The sequence below is a fragment of the Typopeltis vanoorti genome, chromosome 17 (assembly GCF_054136105.1).
Source record: "Typopeltis vanoorti isolate ZY-2024b chromosome 17, IOZ_Tvanoo_1.0, whole genome shotgun sequence".
In the NCBI taxonomy this organism is placed as follows: Eukaryota; Metazoa; Arthropoda; class Arachnida; order Uropygi; family Thelyphonidae; genus Typopeltis; species Typopeltis vanoorti.
The window spans coordinates 29,970,320-29,997,560 of NC_143565.1; the positions used below are offsets into that span (position 1 = coordinate 29,970,320).

Consider the following 27,241-nt stretch of genomic DNA (forward strand, 5'->3'; position numbering starts at 1 on the left):
TGAATGAAAATATGGATCACTATGCTCCAATATTTGCAGGGAGACCACAGAAATTGTATGCTAATGAATTACACGCTTTAATTTAAACTATTTAAACTTATCTTATAATATTTGGTCTTTTCTCCTCTCTCTCTCTCTCTCTCTGTGTGTGTGTGTGTGTGTGTGTGTGTGTGTGTGTGTGTGTGTGTGTGTGTGTGTGTGTGTGTGTGTGTGTGTGTGTGTGTGTGTGTGTGTGTGTGTGTGTGTGTGTGTGTGTGTGTGTGTGTCTTGGTATCAGAGTGTATAATAAATTCGGAGGATTTGCTTCTGACACTATGTGGATTGCGTAATAAAATTCAGTAGGAAAGCTTAAGGTTTAGGTGACAATAGACAACTTAATTATTTGAATCAGACCTACTTTATATAAATAAATAATGCATTGAGTGTTTGTGTAATCAATGAATACACCCGTCTAATATTGCCAAATGAGATTGCTAAAAGAGCAACGACAGAAACAAAATTAAACTGACTAATGCCATATTTTACTTTAGAATACTCAAGAATTGTTTCTTGTATTTAAAATAAAAATAAAGTTAGAGGATTTATGATTTAATGATCGCATTTCTTGTAATGTGGCCAAAACTTAAAAACGACCTCCAAAGAATGCGTCACTATCCCAAGCGTTAGCTAAAAATCTCAAGTCATTGCGCTATAAACTGATTATATCCAAGTTTTCAGGCTTCATATAATGGTGGATCTCCGTACTAGAAACTTGTACAGGTAGTCCTCGACTTACGACGATTCGTACTTACGACGGCCAAAAATTATTATTAAAAATTCTCTAATTTAACTCTGCCGCCAGCATATACATACATATATCACATTGCTTTTGTATACGCATCGCAGTATTTGACAATTTTAGGAAACAACAAGAAGATAAATACGGCGAGCATACATTTAACGCTAGTAAAAGTTGGTTTTATCGATTCAAAAGCCGATTTTACTTACATAACATACGAATAACAGCAGAAGCTGATAGTTCCGATTTTGAAACTGCCGAAATTTACAAGAAAAATCTAAACGATGATAAAAGATGAAGGCTATTTGCTAGAGCAGATTTTTAACGTAGATGAAACCGGACTGTTCTGGAAAAGAATACCAGAACGAACTTACATTCACAGAGAAGCTACATCGGCGCCTGGTTTTAAGGCATTTAAAGATAGGGTTACGCTTCTTCTTGGAGGAAATGCTGCTGGTTTTAAATTAAAACCATTTCTTGCTTACCATTCACAAAACCCCAGAGCTTTGAAAAACATTGACAAGAATAAATTGCTGGTTTACTACAGGAATAATCCTAAGGCTTGGATGACAATTGTTTTATTCGAAGACTGGTTCTTAAATTGTTTTATTCCAGAAGTACGTGCCTACTGTCTTGAAAAAACATTCCTTTTAAAATTCTATTGCTGCTTGACAATGCTCCAGGACATCCTTTTCATATCGGCGATTTGAATGAAAATATAAATGTGATGTATCTACCGCCCAATACAACAGCTGTGATTCAACCTATGGATCAAGGTTCGAACGCTACATTCAAGACTGAAAACTACATTTTTGCGCGATTTTTGGAAAAATTACGATATTAATCAATGTATCCAGAACATTGGAACTTCATGGAAGGAAGTATCGGAACAATGTATGCGAGGAAGAGGAATTTGGAAGAAGTTACTACTGCAGGAGACACTCGAAGAGTACAATGAGCATAGTATGTTAAAACAAATTGGTGAAGAAATTATTGAAATTGCAAGAAAAGTGGATTTAGAAATTAATATTACCGATATAGAAGGTGAACTGACTGATCAAGACTTGATTTTCCGAAATGAAAGAGTTGTAGAAGAAGAAAGGAATAACGAGGAAGATGAAGAAGAGACAGCGTTAAAATATTTTGCTGTAAAAGGATTAGCTGAAATATTTTCTAAACTAAATCAAGGAACTTCAATTACTCGAAAATATGGACCAAGACACTGATCGCTTCGCCAAAGTCGATAAGCAAATTCGAGAAGCAGTCAGATATTATCGTGAAATACATGAAGAAAAAAAGAAAAAAAAAAAACCAACAGACAACATTAACCAATTTTCTGATTACAAAAAGCTACTCCCGATCGCGAGAAATAACCATATATCGTCCAAATGAGTTACAGTAACTCACCTGTTTAATTAAAGACATCGTTAATAAGTTTTTTGTTTATGTTAACTAATATTTAAAGGAATTTCAAAAATGCACCATTTTTGATATGGTTTATACATTTTTTTATGAAATTTTTCTTTCTTAATTTTGTATTTATTTATTTATATGTACATGTATATGTGCTAATAAATAATTTATAAATGTTTATGTAAGTTTATATATATTTTAACCATTTTAAGTTAAATAGAAATCTAATTTATGAAATCGAACAAATCAAGAATTTAAAAAAAAGTTCTCGACGTACGACGGAGACGTTGGAACGAAACCCCGTCGTAAGTCGAGGACTACCTGTACCTCTTCTGTATTGCATAGATTTTCAGGATTTGTTCTATTCATTAAACAATATTAAGGAATAACTACCATACCGTAATAAATATGTCATTTTATCTAAATTTTGATAAAGTAATAAGTTAATGTCTGGCCTATATAGACTACGAAAAGCATTTGATTCAGTTAAAACATCTGCAACACTAAAAGCACTTGAGACCCAGGGAACTGACAAACCATATATTGAAACACTAAAACATATTTACAATAATGCAACTTCTGTAATTAAATTATATAAAAACAGTGAAAAGTTCCCAATACAAAAAGGCATCCGGCAAGGCGACACCATATCTCCCAAATTATGTACAGCTGCACTAGAGGAAGTCTTTAGAAGCCTTGATTGGGAAACAAAAGGAATAAACATAAATGGAGAAAGGCTGCATCATCTGAAATTTGCAGATGATATTGTCCTGATAGCGGATAATCTTGAAGATCTGGAAGAAAGGCTAAATCAGCTAAATGAAGCCACCCGAGCAATTGGATTAAAAATAAATAGAGAAAAAACAAAAATAATGATGAATAAATATATTAACCATAGAACTGTCAAAGTTGAAAACCATGAAATAGAACAAGTTAATTCATATGTATATTTGGGCCAATTGTTATCCTTTGAGGAGTGCCAAAGAAAAGAGATTGAACGAAGAATTCACCTTGGATGGATGGCTTATGGGAAAATGAGAGACATGTTCAGAAGTGACATCCCTATGAGTCTAGAAAGGAAAGCTTTCGACCAGTGCATATTCCTGTCCTAACATATGGAGGAGAAACATGGACTTTAACAGAAGCCCTAAAGAAAAAGCTGAGGACAACACAACATCTCATGGAAAGAAGTATGCTAAAAATAACATTAAGAGATAGGAAGACAAATACCTGGATAAGATCTCAAACAGGTGTCATGGATATTGTAAAATATATTAAACAGGCTAAGTGGAGATGGGCTGGCCATATTGCCAGATGCAATGACGGGAGATGGACTAGAAACACAACAGAGTTGAGACCAATGGATGGAGCAAGACAGAGGAAGACCGAGAAGAAGGTGAAGAGATGAACCTGAACAAATTGCAAGAGTGGGATGGATGGGAGAGACAGAAAACCGAGTGATCTGGAAAATCATGGGGGAGACCTTCGTCCAGCAGTGGACAGAACCAAAAGGTTGAAGAAGAAGAAGTTAATATTAAAATAACATTACTTAATTAAAAATTTTGATATTTTATAAATATTAATAAAATTATTAGTATTTATAATTCCTATGAGTAATATTGTTCAATTATTAAGTAATACAAATTTTTAATATGTCAAATGTTAAATAATTACTATTAATTGACATCAAAATATTATTAAAAGTTCTATTACGTTAATTGATTTTAACACATGTATACACGTTTCGATGGTGTTAAATAGTATCAAAATACAATTATTTCGATATTTCAAATCATCATCTGTTAGTAAAATTTGATTAGTTCAGAAAGCAGAACAAACAATATATGTCCCATTCATGGAATGAGCCAGTTTTTTTTAATTTTTTTTTTTTAATGTGGTTACGACAGGCGAAAGGTTATTTGTAAACCTGTAGTACATTTGTGCCTTTTATAGGCTAAGAATTTTTTCCCCATTTTTATTAATTTCTATATATATATTTTTTTCTATGTATATTTATTTATTTATTTGTATTTTTAAATCATTGTTTACTAGGTAAGTCTGGAAACTCTGCTACAGAGACAAAAAAGGGAACTTTTTTTGGCCACTTCAGGCCTCCAATAAGCGGAACGGTGGTCTCACACAGGGCGATGAAATTCATCTCCCACCTAAAGAAAATCCCTTCCCACAGCGGGATTCGAAACCGCGAGCTGTTGGTTGGAGAGCGGATACACTAACCACTCGGCTAACCAGGTCTGTAGAACTGATTGTAGGACATTACTACTACTGCAATAACATGAAATCTCCATGAAGTCAGGTCTCAGCGCTGGAGGCCTCTCATACACTACACAACACTTCTCCTACCATCAACCACACAGTATTTTTTGCCTACCATGTGTTCACTATGGCTGGTCATATTTGCGAGATGAAAAGTATGGTTTTCGGGATTATTATATATATATATACTATCACCATATGAGCCAATTCACTTTCAATTGAAAAAGCCCATGATAATTCTCATCGTGACGAGAATCCAGTTCAGGTCTTGTCCAATCGAAGGGTGCTTATGGCGTCGCTCTTTCCAATGCGCTACGGAGGAGCTTTGCAGATAATAATATTCTGGTAGATTTCTTCATTTATTAAAAGAATGCATGTTTTTGAAAGATACGATGCACCCTACAACTATTGCTCAAATGCATATGATAAAATAAGCGAATTCAAAAGAAATAATTTTTGTTCTCTACAACAACAACAACAAAAAAAAAAGGTGAATTCCACCAAGCTTGGAAATAGTCTCTCTTTTATTGCTGTATTCCTTGTTCTGGGTGAAAGGCTTTAGCATAAAACTGGTTAGGTCGTTTAAATTGAGGGATTCTCCAGTTTTGGAGGACGAGAGGAAATCAGTAGAAAAGCTTTGTTTGCGACCTGCTTATTCACCAGTGCCGAAAAATCGGAATTTGGAGTTAAAATCCTCGCCACTCGTTGTGGTTGAGAATGCGAGAGTTCCGATCGAAACTGGGTGAATTTAGTGATCGGTTCAACAGTTACCATTATTTGGTCCACCGAAGACAGACGCGTCGTAATTGCTCGTTTGAAGGACAATGCGGTACGTTAGCAATGCATTAACAAAGCCATGAAGAGATAAGTCTGCTTATTCAGACATGCTGGCAATTTTTGACGCTTCTTTAACTCGTTCTGTAAACATATATTAAGTTTTTAGAAACTAGTAGTTTGGGGGTGAAAGCATCGAGTTATGTATGCTGAACTCAGCTTTACAGAAACGTATTCATAATTAGTGATTGAGTTGCAGACGTTTCACTAATAGGTTGATGGAAATGCAGTGAGTATAACGTTTCAACTCTTTTAAAGTGACCTATTCTTAACGTAAATCTAGAAGTCAGAACCAAGGTAATTCGTTCTGTTCAATTCCTCCAGCTTTAATGCCGGAAAAACAGAGCGTAATTGCATGGGTCGGAGTTGAAGGAATCTGTAATTGTGCGGCCTGGATCTTGTCAAGGAAAGATAAAAAGAGGATAGTGGGCGAAACGAAATGAAACAGTCACGCGAATAAAAGAAAGAAGCTGTAACTAACCACTGGTTGATCGTTTCCATAAAAATTTATTTTAGGCACCGTCTTATAAAGTTTAAGACCTGAAAGAAATCCCTGCAATATGGAAGCGAGAATTTTGAAGAAATGATCAATGACATGCATAAGAGTAGAAGAATGAGAAGCAGTTTCACCTTAGTAAACGTGACTGCTTTTAATTTTTGATATTATATTATATCTTAGCAAATTATTATAAATTTGCCAAGATATAATATTGAAATTGGGCCGTTGCGACATTTAAAAAATTTCGTAATAAGAATGAGACTCAATACCCTTGGAATCAATTGTTCTCATTGTACTGCCTAGTTTGAGATAAAAACATACATTTACAATAGATAATAAAGAGAAATAAAATTGCACATAATTAAAACTGAAAAATTCCGTACGCATAGAAACATATCAGACACACAATATCTCGCACTTCTCCTGTATATTACTTTAAATGCCTTATGCATATTTTGTAACCTCAACTCCGAAATTAAAGCCTTGCTTATAAGAAGAGGTTACGTAATGATGAGAATTATTGCTTAGAAGACAAATGAAGATGTAAAATACTTATCAGGATGAATTTGTTGCAACCAGTACGGGTATATTGCATTTATTGATTGACTAATTAAACGTTCTCCGGAAACATTAATTATATATCATGAACTAAAGATATTAAAATGAAGAATTCTTACAACTGTAATGCATTATCAAGCTAAGAATTATGTATTTTGTATTTTTATTTAATTTTTCATAAGCCGGAAACCCTGCCTAAATTTTACACGACTCCTATAAGCGGGCAGTGACATCACAGCGGACGATGAAATTATCCACCCCTAAAGACAATCACAAAACATCCAAGGGCACAGAGGGATTGGAACGCGCAGCCTGTTGGCTGGAAAGGGGATAGTGTAACGACTCGGCCAACCAAGGTGGCGAATTACTATCTTCTTATTATATATTATTATATTATAAACTTACATTCATTTATATGAACAACTAATACTTATATTAATAACTAACACTATTTTTAAATTAATGTAGTTAATTCCTGTTAACACAAAAAACGCATGCTGGAAAAGTGCCGGTTTGCTTGGCAGAGTGGAATGGGTCTCTTTCCCCCACCTCTCTTGCCTACAAATCGTGAGTTCGAATTCCAAGACATTGTTATTTGTCATTGTCTTTGTGTAAATGATTTTTATCGTCTGGCGTGAAATCACGACCCTTGATTATTGGAGGCCCGAAGTGAGTTGATAATCGGTTCCTGATTGCACCGAACAAAAATCAAGTTTGAAGCAGTGCTATGTGGTAATGCAACCTTAAAATTAAACTAATTAATTATTAAGCTAATTAACAAAATTAAAATGTAAACACCTTTTATTAAGAAATAATTCTGTCGTCCATTAGTTCGTGTGTTAGTTCACGCAAGGAATTGCAAACTCCAGTGTTGAAGAGCTAATATAATTTTGATTTACTTTTACGCATTTAAAAATTAAAAGAGATATATCCATGAAAGGTTCTAAGCCATCTAATTGAATATGCTGTAATATATTTCATTTATTGAACCAAGGTATTCAAACAGCATTGTGTGCTTGTAAAACTTGAAGCTCATAAGGAAGATGTTACTAGTTTGATACATAATATTTTGAGTAAGGGCCCTATTGGCCCTATTGGCAAGAACTGTCAGTTGTATGCTGAACAAATGAACTTTGAGTTTTAGAATCAATACTTTGCTCTTTAAAAGGTAATATAACTCAAAATTAAGTTAAGAATACTCCCTTTAGAACTTGAATGCTTTGAAGACAGTAAATAAATTTGATGATCCACAAATCTCCTTTCAACATTTAGTATTTGTGATTACTATAAACAAGCTGTTATGTGACTTTTTGATGAAGTTCCCTTCATGATATTATTTTCCACCTTTCAAGTGTCTAGCAGATGAGGATGACCTGACGTTTGTTCTTCATTTGGAACCTTTTATAAGTTTTCTTTAGATGAGAAAAAGGTTTTCCTGTAGCATACGAACGCGACATGAATTTTTCTCTCTGAAAGCCTGAATTTTAAACTAAAGCAACAGACAAACCTTAAGAAAAATGCGCAATTAAGAGATATAAGAGATTAGTCTTAGATGCTTTAGCAGTAATTAAAATCACAAACCCATCGCTGAAGTATCTGCGCTCGAACTCATGAGCTCAGCAACTTCCTTCTACAAAACCATGCTAAGCTCTTTTTTTTTTATTTCGCTATGATGCAACGGTCGTGAGCCCCTTTTACGGGGAGGTACGGCACCATCTCATTCCCCCCTCCCCTCCCTATTTTATCCTGGCTGAGAAGGACCGTTTCTTAAGTATTCCTGACTAATTCGTGTGTGTTCACGGGGCCAGTTTGCCTGTTCTGGGGGTAAGAAACCTCCCCTACCTCAGTATGAGACCGGCTAACTTACCTTTCGTCAAAAGAGACCAGATTAAAGTTCCTCACATCACGGACGGGAATCGAGCCCAGATCTTTCCTACCAAAGGGCTTCGTCCATACCGACTGAGCTATGGAGGCTCTACCATGCTAAGCTGAAAGATAATATTTAAGAAATAGAACGTAGAAATGACCTTTGCTGTTACGACATCAAAAACAGTTTCACGAAGTTCAAGTCTCTTGGAAAGTTATTAGGGAAACAAAAACAAAGCAAAACATATACACGGCTAACGGGATCTTATAAGAATATTTTGCAGAATATGGAAGGCAGGCAAAAAAAAAAAAAAAGTTAGTTTGGAAAAACTAAGATTTTAAGAAGTCTATGAGCCTCTTTAGTGTATGAGCGGGTTATTCTAAGTTCCTAAGCCTCTCCTAAATTGCGAAGTTTCAGGGGATAGTAGTTATCACTAATTTCTTTTAACTTGGCACTAATAAAAAAAAAAAGTCTGAGTTCTTTAATACGAGACATATGGAAATAGAAAGAGATCAACACACTTTTTTTCTGTTGCATAAATAAGACGTTTCTACTTAATGGCATAACTTTTATATTTTACAGGCATTTTCCATTTCTTTGACAAGCAGTCTTAATTATTTCATTGAAAATAAGTTTGTGATAAAACTTATCGAAAACTTATTTTCGATATGATAAATAAATACGTTTCGGAATTTTAATCAGTTAGGAAAGGTGGTAATTACTGTTAAATTTTAAATCTAGTTCTTTCATTTTTAAAGTGATTTTTGTTTCCTTCAGCGTGCAATGTCATTTAATGCTTAGCATCTAACAATGCATTTTGATATCATTTTGTAATGTGACATCTCATAGCTTTAACTGACTCGTCGCAAATTCTAAAACAACCCAACCCTTCATAGTTTAATCATTTTAAACCTTTAGATCAACGGAGCGCAAACTTTTCAGGTCGTGTCTTCCTTTTCATTGCTGTATTCAGTTGCGCCCTTTTACCACACTGGTTCCGTTTCACCAGGAGCCAACTGCATGTTTAAATAAATAAACTAGCATGTGTAAGCAAACCAGGCCAATTTAGGAGTACAGCAAACAAAGTTAAATATACAGTTTTCATCTCATACTTCTTAGTAGGACAGGTGATTCTACGTTCCAGTTATCATGGTATCCATCCTGGATATTGCTGCTGAAACTGGTGCTGAAATTTAATAAAGTTCCTCTCTCTCTCGCTCTCTCTAAATTTAATGATTTACAAGATTCAGGGTACAATATTGAAAACTAAATTATTAAACTTTAATATGTCACTTTTTACATATGAACTGAAAATGATGAGCAATTGCACATAATCACATATACATTTTGGTTTTTATTTTCCAGAAAAAAATGTATCTTCTCTTCAAGCAGCGCCTCTACTGACTAATCTGGAAACTGTCATTTAGTTGATATTTCAGATTTTCTAAGAAACTTCTGCAGACAACCTGGTGATGAATACACACAAATTCAATTCGCTATCCCTGTCACGAGCTGTCTTTGCATTAACTCATCCGCTGTCGGTTACTGTTATTAGTTACTATTTAAATTATATGATTCAAGTCGAAGACCGCGAACCACGTAGATACGAATCACGTGTGTTTCGTCTAACAACGCATATGCTTCTCTAGTTGTTTTTTCTATTTCGAAACTGATTAAAAAGTGATTATAATTATTCCGCGTGCACTGGAAGAGATTCGAACACAGGTGTTTTCAGTCAAAGAGCACGTTTCGTTCTAAATGCGCTACCCAGTCTTCATCAGGAGGGCCAATGAATGAATTCTACTCTGTCAGGAAATTTCACACGCAACTTACATCCCAGAGTTAGGTCGGTTGACATTACGTAAGACACAACTAAGGTCACGACTTACGAGACCTGTGTATCATATCTATCAATTGCGCGTGTTCTACTGCTAGTTTTACTGTTTTGTGAGAAGAAATCCTGCGTGTATAGGAAGATAAGCTCTGCTATCTCCACCTGAAGCTTACTTGTTTTCAATTCAGTATTATGAACACTTTAAATTACTTAATTGCAATATAAACTGAAATAATTTGATTTTTCATGAGTTTTCATTAAAAGAAATTATTAAGACTGAATTTTCATTATTATTCGAAAAAAATTCATCGCAGTAAATTTTCCCTGTTTTGAAATTTATATTAATATTCTTTAGTTTTTTTTTTTCTCCCTAGATATGTTCTGTTTTAATTATTTCGTACGGATTTTTGTTTTCGCTGAATTTTTAGAGTTTTTTTTTTTTTTTTAGCATATTCGTCGAGCATTTTAAAATACGTTCGCAGGCCTCTTCATGGGCAGTGGGTTTAGATGGATCACTTCTATCATAACCTTTCTTAAAACATATTAATTTATGGTATCAAAAATATTTGTATTTAAATAAGGATTCGAGAGGAAATGAAATAAATGATATCTATTTATGAAAAGTAGTGTAAGTTTAGTTTCATTTTGGTTCTTTCCACGTACTTTGTATCATCTTCAAAGATTTCCGGCCTTCTTTAAAGCTCTTTTATTTATTTCAGTCAAACTAAAGATCTTGATGCTTTTCCTAATATGGAACTTGGAAAAAAAAAAAAAAAACTAATTGAGGACTCTTGCTTCGTAGAAGTCAGACCGAAACTATATGTTACACAGTAACGTTACATTTCAATTTCCTCAAGGTATATTACCATGACCTTTGCAGTATCTATGACATCTTTTATGTATCCCACCTAGCCACCAAAGGTTATATAATAATATATTATATTAATACCAGAGCCTCCGTAACTCATTGGTATAGACGAAGTCCTTTGGTCGGAAAGACCTGGGTTCGATTCCTGTCCATGTCGTGAGGAACTTTTATTTGGTCATTTTCGACTAAAGGTGAATTAGCCGGTTTCATACGGAGGTAAAGGAGTTTTTTCACCAGGAAACTCGGATATTTCGTTTCTCAGAACAGGCAAACCGGCCCCGTACACACACACACACACGGATTTTTACAGCCATGAATACTTACGACAGTATGTGGAAGCGATAGGGTTCTCACCACATGTCGTTACGCCCGTAGTTAACCAAGAGTCACATCGTGGTAGTCAACCTCCTAGATAGGAGACGGCACATGAATGGGATGAGATATTAATACCTTGGGTGGGCTAAAGTGTAGCCCAGAAATCCTTCTCTAGAGACCAAACATGGAAACATTTTTGCACAGGCCTCCAATAAGAAGGGTGATGGATGAAATTTATCTCCCACCAAACGCTATCAAAATGGCATTGTGTATTATCATGTCGATACTTAAATGGGTCGTATCCATATCACTTAGAACCAATGTACTGTAGACAAGATAGCATTGCCATTCGATATTATGCTACTACACTCACGCTTAACGAATCGAATAACACACTCTGGTAAATAAAATTCTCCTAGCATTCCTATATTCAAACACATACTTACATATATCTAATTTGAGACTGTGTACGGTGATTTGTCTCTACATATCACAACTTTCTAGCTGTCTACTCCTCAGAACATACAGGAAAGGTTTACGCCGTGCAAGTTGAACGCGAGCACTGTCTGCGGGGATGTTTGGCTTATATGCAGAAAACTCTTCTATAGAAAGATCTGAGTTCAGTAAATAATGTTCTGGCACAATTTACCTCTATAGCTGTGAAAGTTTAATGAATTCCTAGTTGAAAGAATCCGACAATTTTCAATTCTGTCTCTCCCACATCACCATGAAAGCGTCAGACTTTTTCTTAGGTTTCTTTTCACATTAATGACGTCATCTACAGTTGATATTGGATGCTCTAATTATTCTACAATTTTTGTTTTTATTCTTCTTCTTGACTGATAGGTTGCAACAATGGATGAATATTTGGGAAAAACATGTCCGATTTACGTCTTTACGATATGCGTAACCATTAATACGTCGTCCCGACGTAAATTGGACTTGCATTGCAAACTATCAGTGAAGAAGAATCAAAACAGATAATATTTGATGGGAGGAGATAATCATAATAGGCTTTAGTATTACTATTTTTTTGTTTTTTTTTCTCATAAAGTTGCAATAAGACGTTGCTATTTTGTTGTGTAAATAAAGCAATAAACATTTGGAAGAGAAGAAAGAAAGAAAGATAATCAGGAGGTGCAAGGAAAAGCGATAAAAGATAAACAGATAATTCTTTTCCTCGCCAAAGAAGGAATGAGTGGAAGGGGACCGAGTCTGTGGAAAAGACAGATACCGTAACTGTTGAATAACTAGCAATTAACGGAATATCGTGATTACTTGTAAAGGTTCATTGTCTTCGCGGTGCAAGGTCAATAAGCCATGAAAACATATCCCACCTTTTCTCTTCAGTGCGGAAGTATGAATAACAAGTGTGGGGTTATTTGGAACCTGTGGAGTGGAACGAAAAGGGGATTGCGAAGATTATTGGTACCTGATGTGGTCTGGTCTGTATGGGACAGCGACACTGTCCTGGTGACATAGTTCGCATCACTGTCCTTCCATGTTTCGTGCAGGAGTAGGGGAAAAAGAGGGGATGTCAATGCTTAACAACGGGATGCTTGCTTTGTTTAGTAAGTGGTACGTGGCAACTCTATCGAGGGCAGAACCGTGTGTGTGTGTGTGTAATACTTGCGTTATCAAAACAATACTTGAATAATGTTGCTTATCAGTATTGGCGCCTTCTTGAGCAGTAATGGTATATGCTTATACAGAATGCGTGTGCTGTTATGTTGGTTGTCTCTCCGTTTGCCCGATGATTGTTTTTTTTTTTTTTTTTTCCCGTTTACTGCATGATGGACTTATAGTATCTGAGGACATTGTCAATTTAAAGTGATAAAATAATGTTCTATGCTAAGCGATAAAAACAAAACTCCACTTCCTCGTGAAGATAAAATCATGCTTACTATTTGAGTGGGGTGAAGACAGGGGTAAAGGAACAGGAGGTCAGATGCGTATGTTATCCAGATAATTTATTTTAAGTCACTTTATTATTTTTTTTAAACGGGAAACGTATTGATTATAAACAGTCGGTACCTTCTAGATAAATTCTGTTATAGGAATTTTTTTTTTCCCTCTTCGGTCACCTTGTTCTTGGGAAGACATGTTAATATTGACTTTTTTTTTCAAGCAAGGCTACTATTTGGTCTTAGGCACAATAAGCTACAAGCTACAGAGGTTTTACTTTTTGCATTCCCTGGGAATTGTTATGTACAGTAATCTTGTTAATGTGATCTTTCTAGTATCGGATGGTTTATTAACTAAGACTATATCTAAATTCTTCGGTATAAGTAAGTGCAGGACAAAAATAATCATGCATTAAAATATTAAAAATAAAATATATATTAAATTATAGTAAGTAATCGTTCGTAAGTAAACAATAGTTCGATTTTATCCAGCACCGAGTTAGTCGGGCTCAGGCTGTAGGTGTGGAGTTGGTTTCTTTCACACAATTCGTTTTCTTTCCTCAAAAACATGAAACCGAAATCGAACACAACATTAATGCAGCACATAAGTTGGTCAAGCAGCACACAGGAATTCGATAATTCGCGGAGTTCACGTTGTTGCCTATATAGAAGTCACATGGTGGAATGTTGACGATAATAATAATAATACACCGTTTTGCGATAACAAAGGTCGAAACTAAATTCTAAACTTCTAGTGAACGCAGCGATGAAAATTTCCTATTTTCATTGATAAATTACAGATGAGGAGAATGGTGAGGAATATTGTCCCTTTTCTTATGAATTTACTGTCTTGAAACAACAGTCAAACCTCAAGACGTAGATCGTCTTGTATTATAGACGTAGACATAGATTTGGATGATTTTTTAAAGACTTAAACCGAATATTATACGGGCCCTATTAGAGCTAACAAGGTTCGGCTGTCTTAGCATAGTATGTAATATAAGAATACTACTGTGCGTAAATTATTTACATTTGTTAACTTTTAGTTAATCATGAACAGTAATAGTATGCTTATTTATTATTATTATTATTATTATTATTATTATTATTATTATTATTATTATTATTATTATTATTATTATTTACGGCATCTCCATGGAGTCCGGTGACTCATCGCGGGAGACCCAAATCAATCATCATACACACAAATCCTATCATACCTCTCCTTGAATGCATTCACCGTCAAGAAACTCGCAATTCTTGCAATCCAGTCTCTCTTTATCCGTTTGCGCGATGATTTTTTAAATTGTGTCATTAATTTTCCAAGTCTTCTACAGGTGGATTTTTTTTCAGCAGTTGCATTATTAGAGAAATTCTGTTATATTAAAATGTCCTAATATTGACAGTAATTTAACTTAACACGAATTTCCGAATCTTTGAGAATTTTATCTAATTATATGGTAAAATTCATTATATTCGTTGATGTCCTTGGTATATAAACTATGCACTCGGATACCAAATGAAAGTGGGAATATACACACATAAGGAAAACAACAATCTAGACATATGGTAAAAACAAATAGAAATAAATACTTAAAACATAATTAACACTTCTGTTAAAGAGATGAATAAAATTAAGAACAAGTAAGACGCGTATAGTTTCACTTGAACTGCTTAAAAATTCCAAGTTATTACAAAAATCAATCCACATTTCAAAGAAAGTTAAAAAAAACTTATCGATGAAAACCAAGAGTAATAACATTATTCCTAAAAAGAAGTTGATTAGCTGTGACAGCTTGCGACAGAAAGGAGAATCTAAAATCCTAAAACTATATATTTGTTACGTAATTTATGGAGACCTATTCAAAAACCCATTATATAAATGTATTATATGATATTCTGCTGTAGACAGAATGAATGTGCTATAATTACAACACATACATCAACAATAGCAGACTACGAGGAAACGTGAGCCTGATATCGAACAATGGAAGAAGAGTGGACCTATTTTGAGTTCCATGAACTGCGTCACTAAATCGAGAAACATTTTATTGAATTAGATCTATGACTGAAGCAAATAGTTTCCATACTATCTTAAGTTAGATTAACTTACAAAAGGAGTTCGGAAGTTTATCTAACTTTAAGAAAAATCTAAAACTGTTCACTAAAATGCTTTTAAATAAAAAGTGAAATTTTTGGTACAATTCAAGCAGTGAAGCTTCAATTTGAAACATTAGTAATGTGATTTTCTCTCATAAATACTATACAATTAAACATAAGCGTTGATCATTTCATGTTTTTTTTTTTTTTTATTGCAAACACGAAAAAAAGTCAGGCAACTGCTCTCTTAGATTTCCAGTCAGAACGCCAAATGAAAAATTTCAAACAGTTGTAGAAACATAGCACGTTGTTGTCAGCCCGAGCACGCATGACGGTGCACGATAATAATAGCGTGAATGGCCCACGAAACAAACAGACAGACAATTACCGATAACGCACGTGAAATGACATTGGTAACTTTGCCAAAAGAAAAAACTTCTGCTTTCGTGTGTAGGAAGACTATAGGAAGCAACGGTCTGTCTTTTTTTTCAACAGTTTATGGATACAGACAATAGTTTCAATTATTACACTGTATAGAGCAAATCGTCTTTTAAGCGTTTTTTGCTGGGTTATCAACTTCGTTCTAGTAAAAACCACAGAGCAGAGCTAAACAAGTGATATGAGTATCACTTGAGGAAGATCGATATACATAAATATAATATTTATGGTCTTTAGTAGAGGGACTGCAACCTATATTTATTCCGTTAATTTAAATAAGTGTATGAATAAACTAGCAAATAAAAAAAAGTATTACAATCAATTAGTATACTATATTACAACTAAAAATTCCAAAGAGAATCGATAACAAAAAGTAGGAGGGAATAAAAAGGAAACAGACAATGTTTCAATTATTACACTGTATAAAAAGAGCAGCTCTATATCTCATGCTAGATTATTATAAAATAGTTGTGAGATCTGAAAAAATATCGGTTTTTCCTTGTATGGGCATTGAAGATTTAGTATGCAACTGGTAAGGGATGCTGCATTTAACTGTGGAATTTAAAATTTAAAATAGGAATTAAATATTGTGCTCTGATTATGTTGCAAACAACATGATGTCTATTCGCTATTAAACAGGTAAATGACTCCCTCTCTCTCTCTCTCTCTCTCTATCAAGTTCTGAAGTCGGTTTCATTAGTTTTTCCGAAGAATCAGCACAGTTCTATTCGCAGAAAATCACCTGAAGAAATACAACTACTCATTATATTTTAACAAACACTATTTTTGTTTAGAAACAAAGGATACGTTACAGTGGAATTAAGTAAGAAGTACTTAAAATTCTCTTAAGAAAGTCCTATTGTTAAAATGACCACATTTTACATCTGGGACACACGCTGGCCTCACCATACAGGTTAAAAGCTCGCCGCGGTTAGGAAGTGTACGCTTGGTTGAGGTCATATACATGGAAGTGGATAAAAAAAAAAAAAAAAAGGAAAGTTGGAAAGAAGTGTACGAGTGTGAATAGAGAGGATAGTAATTAGCCTATTTAAAAAAAAAATCACAAGTTATTTAAATAAAAACAAATATTCAGAAGGAATTCGGAAATATTTTATGGGATATTAGAATTCCTTGCCTGCAAATATTATATTTAAAAACGATATTAGAACAAAATTTGATATTATGACAAATTTTAGTTGGATAAGTTGGATTCAACGGTATGCCCAAATATTGGGAATACCGTTGAGTAAAAAATATCACGTAAGTTATTCCATTGTTACTATTTATTTAATAATTACAATATGGATAACAGGAACGCCTAAAACAATAATATGATTTCAGAGTTGTTTTTTTAAAATATCATTCTAGTTCAAATTAACACTGTGCAAGCCAAATTCATGTGAATATGCCTGTCGAGCTAGCAACAACCTTGCACAGACAGGCTGTTATTTATTTATTTATTTATTTTTACTTCAGCTGCGAAAATTTTATTGTTGGTGCTTTTTTTAATATCGAGTTGGAGTTTACAGTAGAGCAGATTGATTGCTCACTGAAGAATGATCACTGTGGAAACAGTATGAACCGTGAAAATTTGTGTTGCGTGTTATTTAGGTCAGAAATATTCTGTTGTTTTTATCTAATTTTGTTCATCATTTTGCTATCAGACCAAGAAGGAATGTATAAGGAGAGAGGAGGGGGGGGGAAACGGCTGGAATCGTTAAAAATTAGACAACAAGGAAAAGTATTACACTATTACACGAATGAGGTTATCTTCAAGTTCTTACTATTTGTTAATTTCACTGTATTATATTAAGAATTGCTTTCTTAGATTACATTAATATTTTTACAAGTTTTACTGATTTCATGGCTATTTAGACTCACTAAGATTCTAGTGAATTGGAACCAGTCGTTTAGATCAGAAAAGTAAGAATCAAGTCGTTTCAAGATTTTACTGGATCTAAAACAGCCTTTTCATATCTTGAATGTAACTAATATATCTTTTTTTTTTTCTGATGTGCCACGAAGTTGTCAAGCTAAACTTGGCAACTAACATGTCAATCTCTTGTCTTTGCAGTGAACACGTGAAACATATTTAAACATCTGTTTGTTTTTTTTAATTTTTTTTAGCTATTTCACCAAGGAAAACTTCGAAATCGATGAAAATCAGTATTACTTTTCACCAAAAAAAACCCGTCTAAATCGATTATGAATAATTATGACATCTGATCCACTTTGATAAACTTCTATTCCCTCCTTTCACAGTAGTAGTTTTAACTGAAGTTTTCCGGATATAACTTTACCTGATCTTTATTATCATAGATACTTTGCTGTTTTTCCCGAAGAGACAATTACTAACACTCTATGTGTCTGGTTTATCGAAATCTTTTAATGATATCCACTTTACTTTTTTTTCCTGATTCATGTCTCGTTATAGAACTCTATTGTGAAATGCTTTCTGTCTTGGCTATAATTTTCTTAATAATCCCCCAGTAAATTACCCTAACGTCTATCGAAACTAACAATTGAATAACCTGATCATGCAATTTGTTTGATTCAGATACGTGCAAGGACTTTTAAACAAGTAACTCGCGTGTGTCTTTTACCAACTATGTTTAAATACAATACGTGCCATTTGTTATTTATTAAAAGAAAAAAAAAAGAAAACATTAGTGACCGCCTAATTTTTTATAAGTTTAAACAAATATCCTACGTGATCAGACCATTGTTTTTCCATATGACGGTTATGAAAATTACATAACATCCAAGTAAGATATTCCCAACTGGACATAAATTAACACATGAAGTATTGAAAGGAAAATATTTTCTTCCATGTATCCCAGTGCATCAACTACATCTCTACCAGGTGGTGAAAGCTGCAAGACAGTTTTCTTATTAGGCAGGAACAAGCAGCGAATCTTCAAAACATTTCGGTAAATTAACGACGAATCATTAAATCCTATAAAAATACTGGGAACCCGTATGAGTCTCCCTGTATTTTGATACTCAGGTTGTTCAAGTGTCCTTTGCTTAACTAGGTAAAAAAGAAGGTGATTTGCCTTGGTCATCTGTGCAGGAGTTTGACAAGAAGACTGATGACAGGAGTTCAGCTTTATCATGGATCTGGATACGATCTCCACATCCACGATCTGGATCTAGAGAACAGAAATAGTAGTCTAACCATGAAAAGGAGAAGTAAAAAGTGTCAAAGATCTTTACTTGATGTTCTAGTACACAAAGCCGTGAATGGCTGAGGGGGAGGGCGTTCTACTAGAGATGAAACTGATGAGATTGTAATCCGAATTAGTATGAGAAGCAGTCAGCTTAATTCTGTGTTTAGAAGGAAAAACTGGTGAAGAAAAAATTCAGATTGTTGGATGAGTGAAAAGTATTGTCAGGAATCTTGGTAGGGAGATGAACATTTTGCTATACGCCATTGCCTACAACAAATACCTCAGCTTCTCTTGATCAGTGGAACTGGAAAAAAGGAGATAATTTGAGTTTTAAACATTAAAGTTACCAAGGAAAAATTACTTCAATAGTAAGGAAGTTAGATTGCTTGAAATCAGGCTTCAAGCATGAAAATAAGAGGTCAGAATGATTGTAAGAATTGGAGAAGCCGTACAGACAGCATAAAATGATACATAATTTGGCAGAAAAAATATTTTTTAAAGCCATAGGAGGTCAAACAGAGGAAATTCGGGTTTAAGCATCCTCTGACAAGGAATATCGGATCTCACAAAAGCACAATTAGCACATTGTCAAGGAAGAAATCATACGGAATGTTGTTTGGGTAGTTAAAATGGACTGTAGTCGTTGTAGAAGTGATTTGGGGTTCGGCCGAAAGCAGTAATCCAGGTTTTCATGTTTGTAGGTGATGGTTCACATCATTTAGTTCAGTATTTATACCATGAATGTTTGTGAAACGAATGTAAATAAATTCTTTTTTTTTTTTTTTTTGGAAGGTACGTGGTTCAAAGGAGGTTTTTGTTTTATTTTTACCGCAGCGAAACTATATTAATTTAGGTTTATTGTCATGTTAGTATCTCAAAGGTGTAAAGATAAACAGCTACGGAACATTCCGTGGTAGGAGACAGACTTTTAGACATGTTGCCCCAAACAGAGAACGTCCAGTCTTCATGCCATAACTTGTTCTCGCTAGTCCCCTTAGCACCGATTACACAGTCTTCCTCCAGACACAGTTAGGCAGAGTAGATGGTAGCGAGATTATACCCCAGCTTATTAGGAAGCGTCCTAATGACGTTACCATCAGGTTCGGTCTAGTAGACTATCTAGTGGTCAGCCTGCAGAATTGCTTTACTGCTGTGCACTTGAAGATGGGCAAAGTTCTGGATCTGCACTATGTTTGGCATCACTCAAGGGGACCAAATATGGCAATAGCCACTTCAGGTTTACACTAAGCAGGGTGGTGGTGGTGGTGTTTCACCGGATCATGAAGGTCATCAACCACCAATCAACCAAGATCATGTAGGTCCAGATGGCATTTCTCTAACTAGGAAGGTCTCATTTTATAGAGGAATGCTGCTGGAATCGCCAGAGTTCCTTTGGTGGAAGTTGGCCACATCTCGAAAAGGCGGGTTTGACTTGATCAGGAATAGCTCTATATTGCGCATCACTGGCCCATAGCGACTCCCATAGTATACCCTCAGGGTGCATTATTTGTATCATTATGTAAAAAAAAAATATATCTCCTGGCGGAGTATGATTAAAATATAATCATAGCGTTACATTTCCAGGTTTTTTCATGATTTATTTGTCCATTAAAGGTAAATAAACATGAATATGAACATGAAAATAAACATGAGAGGTTTTGATTTTTTCTTATGCAAGAATTATATTCGCGGAGATGCTTTGTAAATTATGAATGAATTTCTTCCAAAGTTCAAAAAAAAAAAATAACATAAATAAATAAATAAAATAAAATAATAAAAAAATGAGACAATAAAGAAAGGAATCAGAACTATATTCCTCCCCACTTTATTTAGTATTTTTTTCTGGACAGTTGATGTATTTGAATAAATAATCAATTCACTGGAGATAACATGGAAAAATATGTCTCACATGTACAGAGATACTTAGACCAACTGGTAAAATTGCCATTGTGCCCAAATTAAAAAAAAATAAAAAAAAATAAAAAATGGAAATATGTTCTAGGCAGTGACGCATTGGAAAAATTGATGACCTGACAGTAAGATATCATACAACAGAAATATATTTGAGGAAGGTAAATTATTTTTTATGCTATTAACCAATTCAGTGTTCTGTTTATAGTTAGAAAATGCCAATACATTATACTGCATTCATAAATACAATAAAATTTATGAATTCCACGTTTTGTAAATGTAATATTCATTATAATACGCATACCAAATATTACTTGAATTCAATGTAATGAAAATTTTTTAATCCTAATAATTTTATTTCAAGGTTTTCTCTTAGCCAATATTCTTAACTTCGATCTTAGTAAGGGACACTTTGGTTTATATTAGAAATCCGAAAATAATTGAAAAATGAAAAATATAAACTTAAAGAAACATAATTTACTACAGTTTATTAACTTTTATGCACCACTATTTTTCCAGAAAAACGCATCTGTAAAGAAATTATTGATTGTGATAATAAAAATTAATATAAAGAAATAAATCGCAAATTTCTGCTTTGAAAACTTATTTTTTGATTTGGAAACACGAAAATAAATCGGTTACAGACATTTTGGAAACACTCTCAGTACTCGTAATTTTGTAAAGTTTGTAAAGCCGGTGTCCGAGAGGAGGAAGTGTCATGCGCCATTCAAGATAAAAAAATGGTCCCCAAATTGTTTCAGGTCTTTTTTAATTGGCAATGAGCCTTATTTTGTACCTACGGTCCAACAGAAGGCTCTACTAAAGAACAAGTGGGGAATTTTTCGGGAATTTTTCGAGGTATTAGAGAAGGCAGCTGACATGAAAGAAAAAAAAAGAAAGAAAAGTTGGTGTTTTTTGAAGATCAAAACAGAATAGGAAGTGAATAATAGACATGTAGAAATGTTTTTACATTTCTACAAATATTTGAGATATTTGTAGAAATGTAAAATAAATTATCTCAAATATTTTAGAAATATTTGAGATAATTTGGGAAAAAAAAGAGCAAAGTTAATAACGATGAAAACTTGCAGGAAATACTATAAAAGAAATGAGAGGTGATAGCGGTGACATGAAAATGAAGAAGAAAAAAAAGCCATCAACAACTTCAAATGTAGAGAGACAGGTGGAGTAAATGATATTTGACTAGAAAAGAAATGCTGAAATATGGAGGAATAAATTTTTTAAATTTTTACAGCAGCTAAACTGCGTAATTAAGAGGCGTGATCATAATGTCGAATCCCAGATGATTGGAGTAGAGCTCTAATAGTTGCCATCTATATAAAAGGAAAAAAAAAACTGAATGTGAACATTAGAGGAATTTTCCTATTGAGTGTTCCAGATAAGATTTATACACGCATACTTGAGAGCTAACAAAAATGTGGAAGAGAAATTTGAAGTATAAGCTCAGTTCAGGCTAAATAAGGGATGTCAGAATCAGATTTTCAATATATCATATTTTCGATAAGACAAATAGTTGAGAAATCACGGGAATATAACAAGGATCTGTATTTAAGCCTGGCAGATCTGGAAAAGGTATATGATAAGGTGCCAAGAGAAATTCTGTTCGAAACGCAAAAATTATATGGTGTAAACGCATTATAGAGAGCCATATGCAGTCTGTACTTCAGCAGTTAGAATTGGGTTCAGGATGTGGCTTGATGATTTGACAATATTGAACTCCTGGCAATAACAGACTAATTTTGATGAAAATTGCAGATCGAAAATTACTAATTATGTTAACTTTTCTTGCAGGTGCAGTATCATAGATCATGTAAACGCCTTCAGGGTACATATCTGGAATTTTATAATGATGATGATGAAGACAGTAGTTATATATGTTTGTATTATTTGCACGATAATGTGTCATTTGGAACTGTTTTGAAGGTGATGTTAATTATGTAGCCTGAAAAGTGCTGTTGTATACAGACTGAAAGAAGCACAAAGCAACATTAAGCAATGGTTACCATAAGGATTTTGACACCGTTAATTCCCAAGTGTGCGTGCTCACCAGCTCTGTAAGCAGGATTAGTCTGTATGGCATATTTCACGGATTTCAACCAATTTTATAAAATCAGATAGAAAAAAAAAGTTATACCTTAAAGTTAAAGAGTTATAGCTTCACCAATTTAATTTTTGACCATTTAAGAAATTTCAGCTTCACTGTTAATAACTCAATACAACTGAATGGCACATGTAAAATATTTCTTTGCCATTTTTTTTTCTTTTACTTCTTTGTTCCGCTCTTATTCCTTGGAAACTGTTGAGGGATTTGGGTGTCATTTCTTAGCATTCCTTTTATAAGCTTGCCTACTCTTTAGATAGTACTATGACTGCCCTTGGAATCTATAAAACAGAATTAGCTACATGTTAGAACAATAAGAGATAATCTGCTGGAGATCGCCTTGTGGACACCCGCGGCGCGTATGTAAGGGTGAACTAGAAACCTCGTAATAAAGATGAAAACGTGTTGTTCCAAGTAGAAGTAATAGTACTATGACAGAACAATGTGTTGTTGCCGCCAGAATATCCACAACTGTTGAGATATTTTAGTGTGACCTGATTCTCTCTCTATTTGCTTGGCAAAGGCCTTGGCTAGTTCATATTATTATAATCACTCCAGTATTTACCACTGCCTCTCAACATAGACACTTATATCTAACCTATAGATTTTGAGGAGAGAGAGAGAGAGAGAGAGAGAGAGAGAGAGAGAGAGAGAGAATTTTCGAGTTTATATCTACTCTAGGTTTCGTGCAAGTGTAAGTAAAAAAAAAATATATATATAACATCAATGAATTCTAGAAGAATTCAGTCTCGAATTACTGTTATTACATCATCAGACGAGATTAACAACTCTACATAAAAAGATAAGATATAAGAGAAAATGTTGCTTGTCTTTCTCAGAAGAGACTGCCGTCTCGCTTATTGGAAGCCTGAAGTGGCTTGAAAAGTTCCATGTTCAGCCTCTAGAACAGGGTTTCCAGACTGTAAAAAAAATACAAAAATTATATAAAATCGATACAAATGTAAAAAAAAAATCATCTTTAGCCTTCCCACTGGACGAATACAGTATAGGTTTACAAATAAACCTTTTGCAGTTGAGAATACCACTAAAAATATATATATAAAATTTTCTCTGGAAGTTTACACTTTCCCCTCCCCCCAGCATAATGAAGTAGGCCCTGATTCAACTCTATGAAGCAGTTGCAGTCAAAGTATAGCAAATCAGTCACTTGTAAAGTTGTAAATTTTGAATATTATTTATAAGTTTAATGTATTTCTTTATTAACCTACTTTTCGGTCAGAAAAAAGTCAGTATAACTGATTGTTAGCTATATAAATTTCCTGTAATGTGGCTTATTTTATATACTTATATACGCACACGCACACACTTGCAATAAAAAGAACGAATTTATAATTTCAAAATTATTTTTATTTTTCAACATAATCTCCCTTAAGACTAATACACGTATTCCAGAAATGCTCCAGCGCCATTATCCCGTTCCTGTAATAGTTTCAGTAAGAACTGCAAAATACCCCTCTACAGCTGCAATCACCCCTTGATTCGAAGAAAAACCCAGAACAGCGGGGAAGAGTTTTAGATTTGGGAAGAGATAGAAGTCAGAGGGAGCCAAATCTGGGAAATAGGGTGGATGTTCCAACAATTCATAGTGCAGATCCCTTAATTTTCCCTTTGCCAAAACACCTTTGTGGGCAGGTGCATTGGCCTGATGAAAGATGATTTTTTTCTTCTGCAAACCGGGTCTTTTCTCAGGAATTTTTTCGTCTAGTCTGGTTAAAAGATCGGAATAATATTCCCTGGTTATTGTTTTACCCTTTTCAAGATAATTAAACAAAATGACTAGCATCCCAAAACACCGATGCCATGGCCTTTCCTGCTGATGAAACCGACTTTGTCTTCTTTGGCGCTGAACAACCGACTTCTGTCCACAGTTTTGACTGCTGTTTGTATTCTGGTATGTTATGCTGAATCCAAGTCTCATCTATAGTAATAAATCGACGCACAAAATCAGTTTTATTCTTGTTAAAATGCTCCAAGCACTGTTCAGAGATTTTCATGCGAGTGCGTTTTTGATCTGCTGTGAGCAAGCGCGGCACCCATTTTGCACAAAGCTTTTTCATTTCAATTCTTCATGCAAAATATATCCTGTACGTTCTTTTGAAATGCCTATAGTCTCAGCAATTTCACGCACTTTGACTCGCTGGTCATCCAATACCAAATCGTGCACTTGATCAATGATTTCTGGTGTTGTTACACATTTTGGACGTCCTTCAAGTGGATCATCTTCAAGGCTGATACGGCCACGTTTAAAGTCAGCAGTCCATTTCTTAATTGTCGAAAACGAAGGAGAAGAATGCCCATAAACTTTTATGAACTTCGAATGAATTTTTATTGGCGTTAAACCTTCTTTTCCAAAGAATTTTATAACCGCATGATACTCAATTTTATCCATTTCAAGGGATACAGTCAACACTTTTACTTCAGACAGCTGTATAAAACAAACTGCTTGATAGAATGACTTGCAATTTCACACGGATGCTTATGACAGATGTACCAACTTAGAAAAAGAAATCTTGCTGATAGTGCCGCCATCTATGGTCGAGGCCGAGAACTTTTCAAACCATCCTCGTATATATATATATATATATATATATATATATAGAGTCAAAGAGTGACAGAGTGGTCTTCTCTTTCTCTCTCTCTCTGAATTTGAATATCATTATTTTTGGCCTCATTGATTTGCATCGAGAAATCATAGCCGAAATTAAGAATTTTATTATTATTATTATTATTATTATTATTATTATTATTATTATTATTATTATTTCTATATTCAGTTACTAAAGATCGCAATCAAAGATAAGGAAACCTGTAATAGCATAATCTCATCTTTGACTGGCTGATGTGTCCAATTCGGACCTATTCCAATGCCATAGGAATCAATTAGATATTGTAGAAAAATGTGGGATGTCCCTAATAGTGCGATTTTGTGGAGTTGCATCTGGGAAACAGCTTTTACAGGTATTTCATAAACCGTCTTGGTGTTGCTCCTACCGCTTTTATGATAGTTTTGAATCGTTGTAGCTTTTTCGCTGAATTTCAAGTTGCAGTGTATAGCTCTTGCAACCGATCTTGCCTTTATTTATAGTCTGGTTGAACAATCTTGCTGCAAGAGCTAACCAGATGGTTCATTGTTTCTTCTTTATCTCTTTTCAGAGAGATACTAAATTATCTCTCTGCGAAGTAACTTTTAGTATGCTTCTTTTAATAATTTGTGTATCTTAATCACATCACCCTCTCCTCCGACTTTTTTTTAAAATATTTTTATTAATTTAAGATATTTTTTTGTATTTTTTTATTTTTTACATAGTCCGAAAACTGTACTCTAGAGACCGAAAACATCGAACTTTAGTCCATTCCAGGCTTCCAATAAGCGGGATGTAATCTCAGATGAAATTCATCTTCCACCTAAAGACAACCCGAACATCCATACTAACAGTGAGATACGTAGTCAGCATGTCCACAAATCCTATACTGCTTTTGTTATCTGCTTCTGAACTTTTCCAAGGCTTGCTAATATCATTTCAAACAATCCAAGCTGCCAGATTTGTGCAGAATAGTCCAGATATGTTCTAATCAAAACTGATGCTGAATACATGCTCAAAAATATTGTATTAAGTCTAAATTTTGTAATAGGACAAGGCATAAAAATATAGACTCCAAGTAATAATAGTTGTTCAAAACAAATTAACTAAGATAACGTAATGTCGATTAGTATATACTGTATTAGTAACAAGTTCAATAAATTAGAATAAATGAATTAAATTAACAAAAATATAAATATATTTATATTACTGCATTTGTAATATATACTCTATATGTTTAGAAAGAGAGAGCGATAAAAAAATACCACTTATATTGTTTACTTATGTACCTACGATAATAGACCGATTATTGTGGGTCGGTACTCTGTCGATGTAAATAGACTGGAGATGATATGTTGTCACTGTCACACAATCACTAAAAATTTTAAATAAGGAAACAAGGTAAGTAATTAATCTGTTTTTCGCCTCTAGTTATAGAGTACTGTAAACATCCTGTTCTTTAACATTGCTAATATTTTAGTGCAGCGATGCGATCAGCTATTTCGTGATTCGCCAATGCTGGTCACATGCACATTCGTTACTTTTTAGCCGCGTGCTTTACTAGCAGCAGACGACGTAAGTTTCTGTCAGACGACTTTGAACCTGTTCGGAGAACAGTGTTAATATACCATCGCTCGTCTTCGCTGTTCGGTTACCAGAGGGCGTGGAAACTTAAGGTATGTGCTTTTGTAATGTTTATGTTAAGAATTTAGATAAGGTTATATTTGAAAATATAATCGCAGTGCAGAATATA

At 34.2% G+C, this 27,241-nt stretch overlaps 1 protein-coding gene across 1 annotated transcript in view; it reads left to right on the forward strand.

The window, feature by feature from the left end:
* Positions 1-27,241, forward strand: part of LOC150097257 (protein singed-like) — a 118,257-nt gene that overhangs the window by 16,607 nt on the left and 74,409 nt on the right. The window contains exon 3 of the mRNA XM_090407629.1: positions 22,576-22,660. Within this exon, the coding sequence (XP_090263755.1) occupies positions 22,576-22,660 (85 nt within the window). The remainder of the gene's footprint in view (positions 1-22,575; positions 22,661-27,241) is intronic.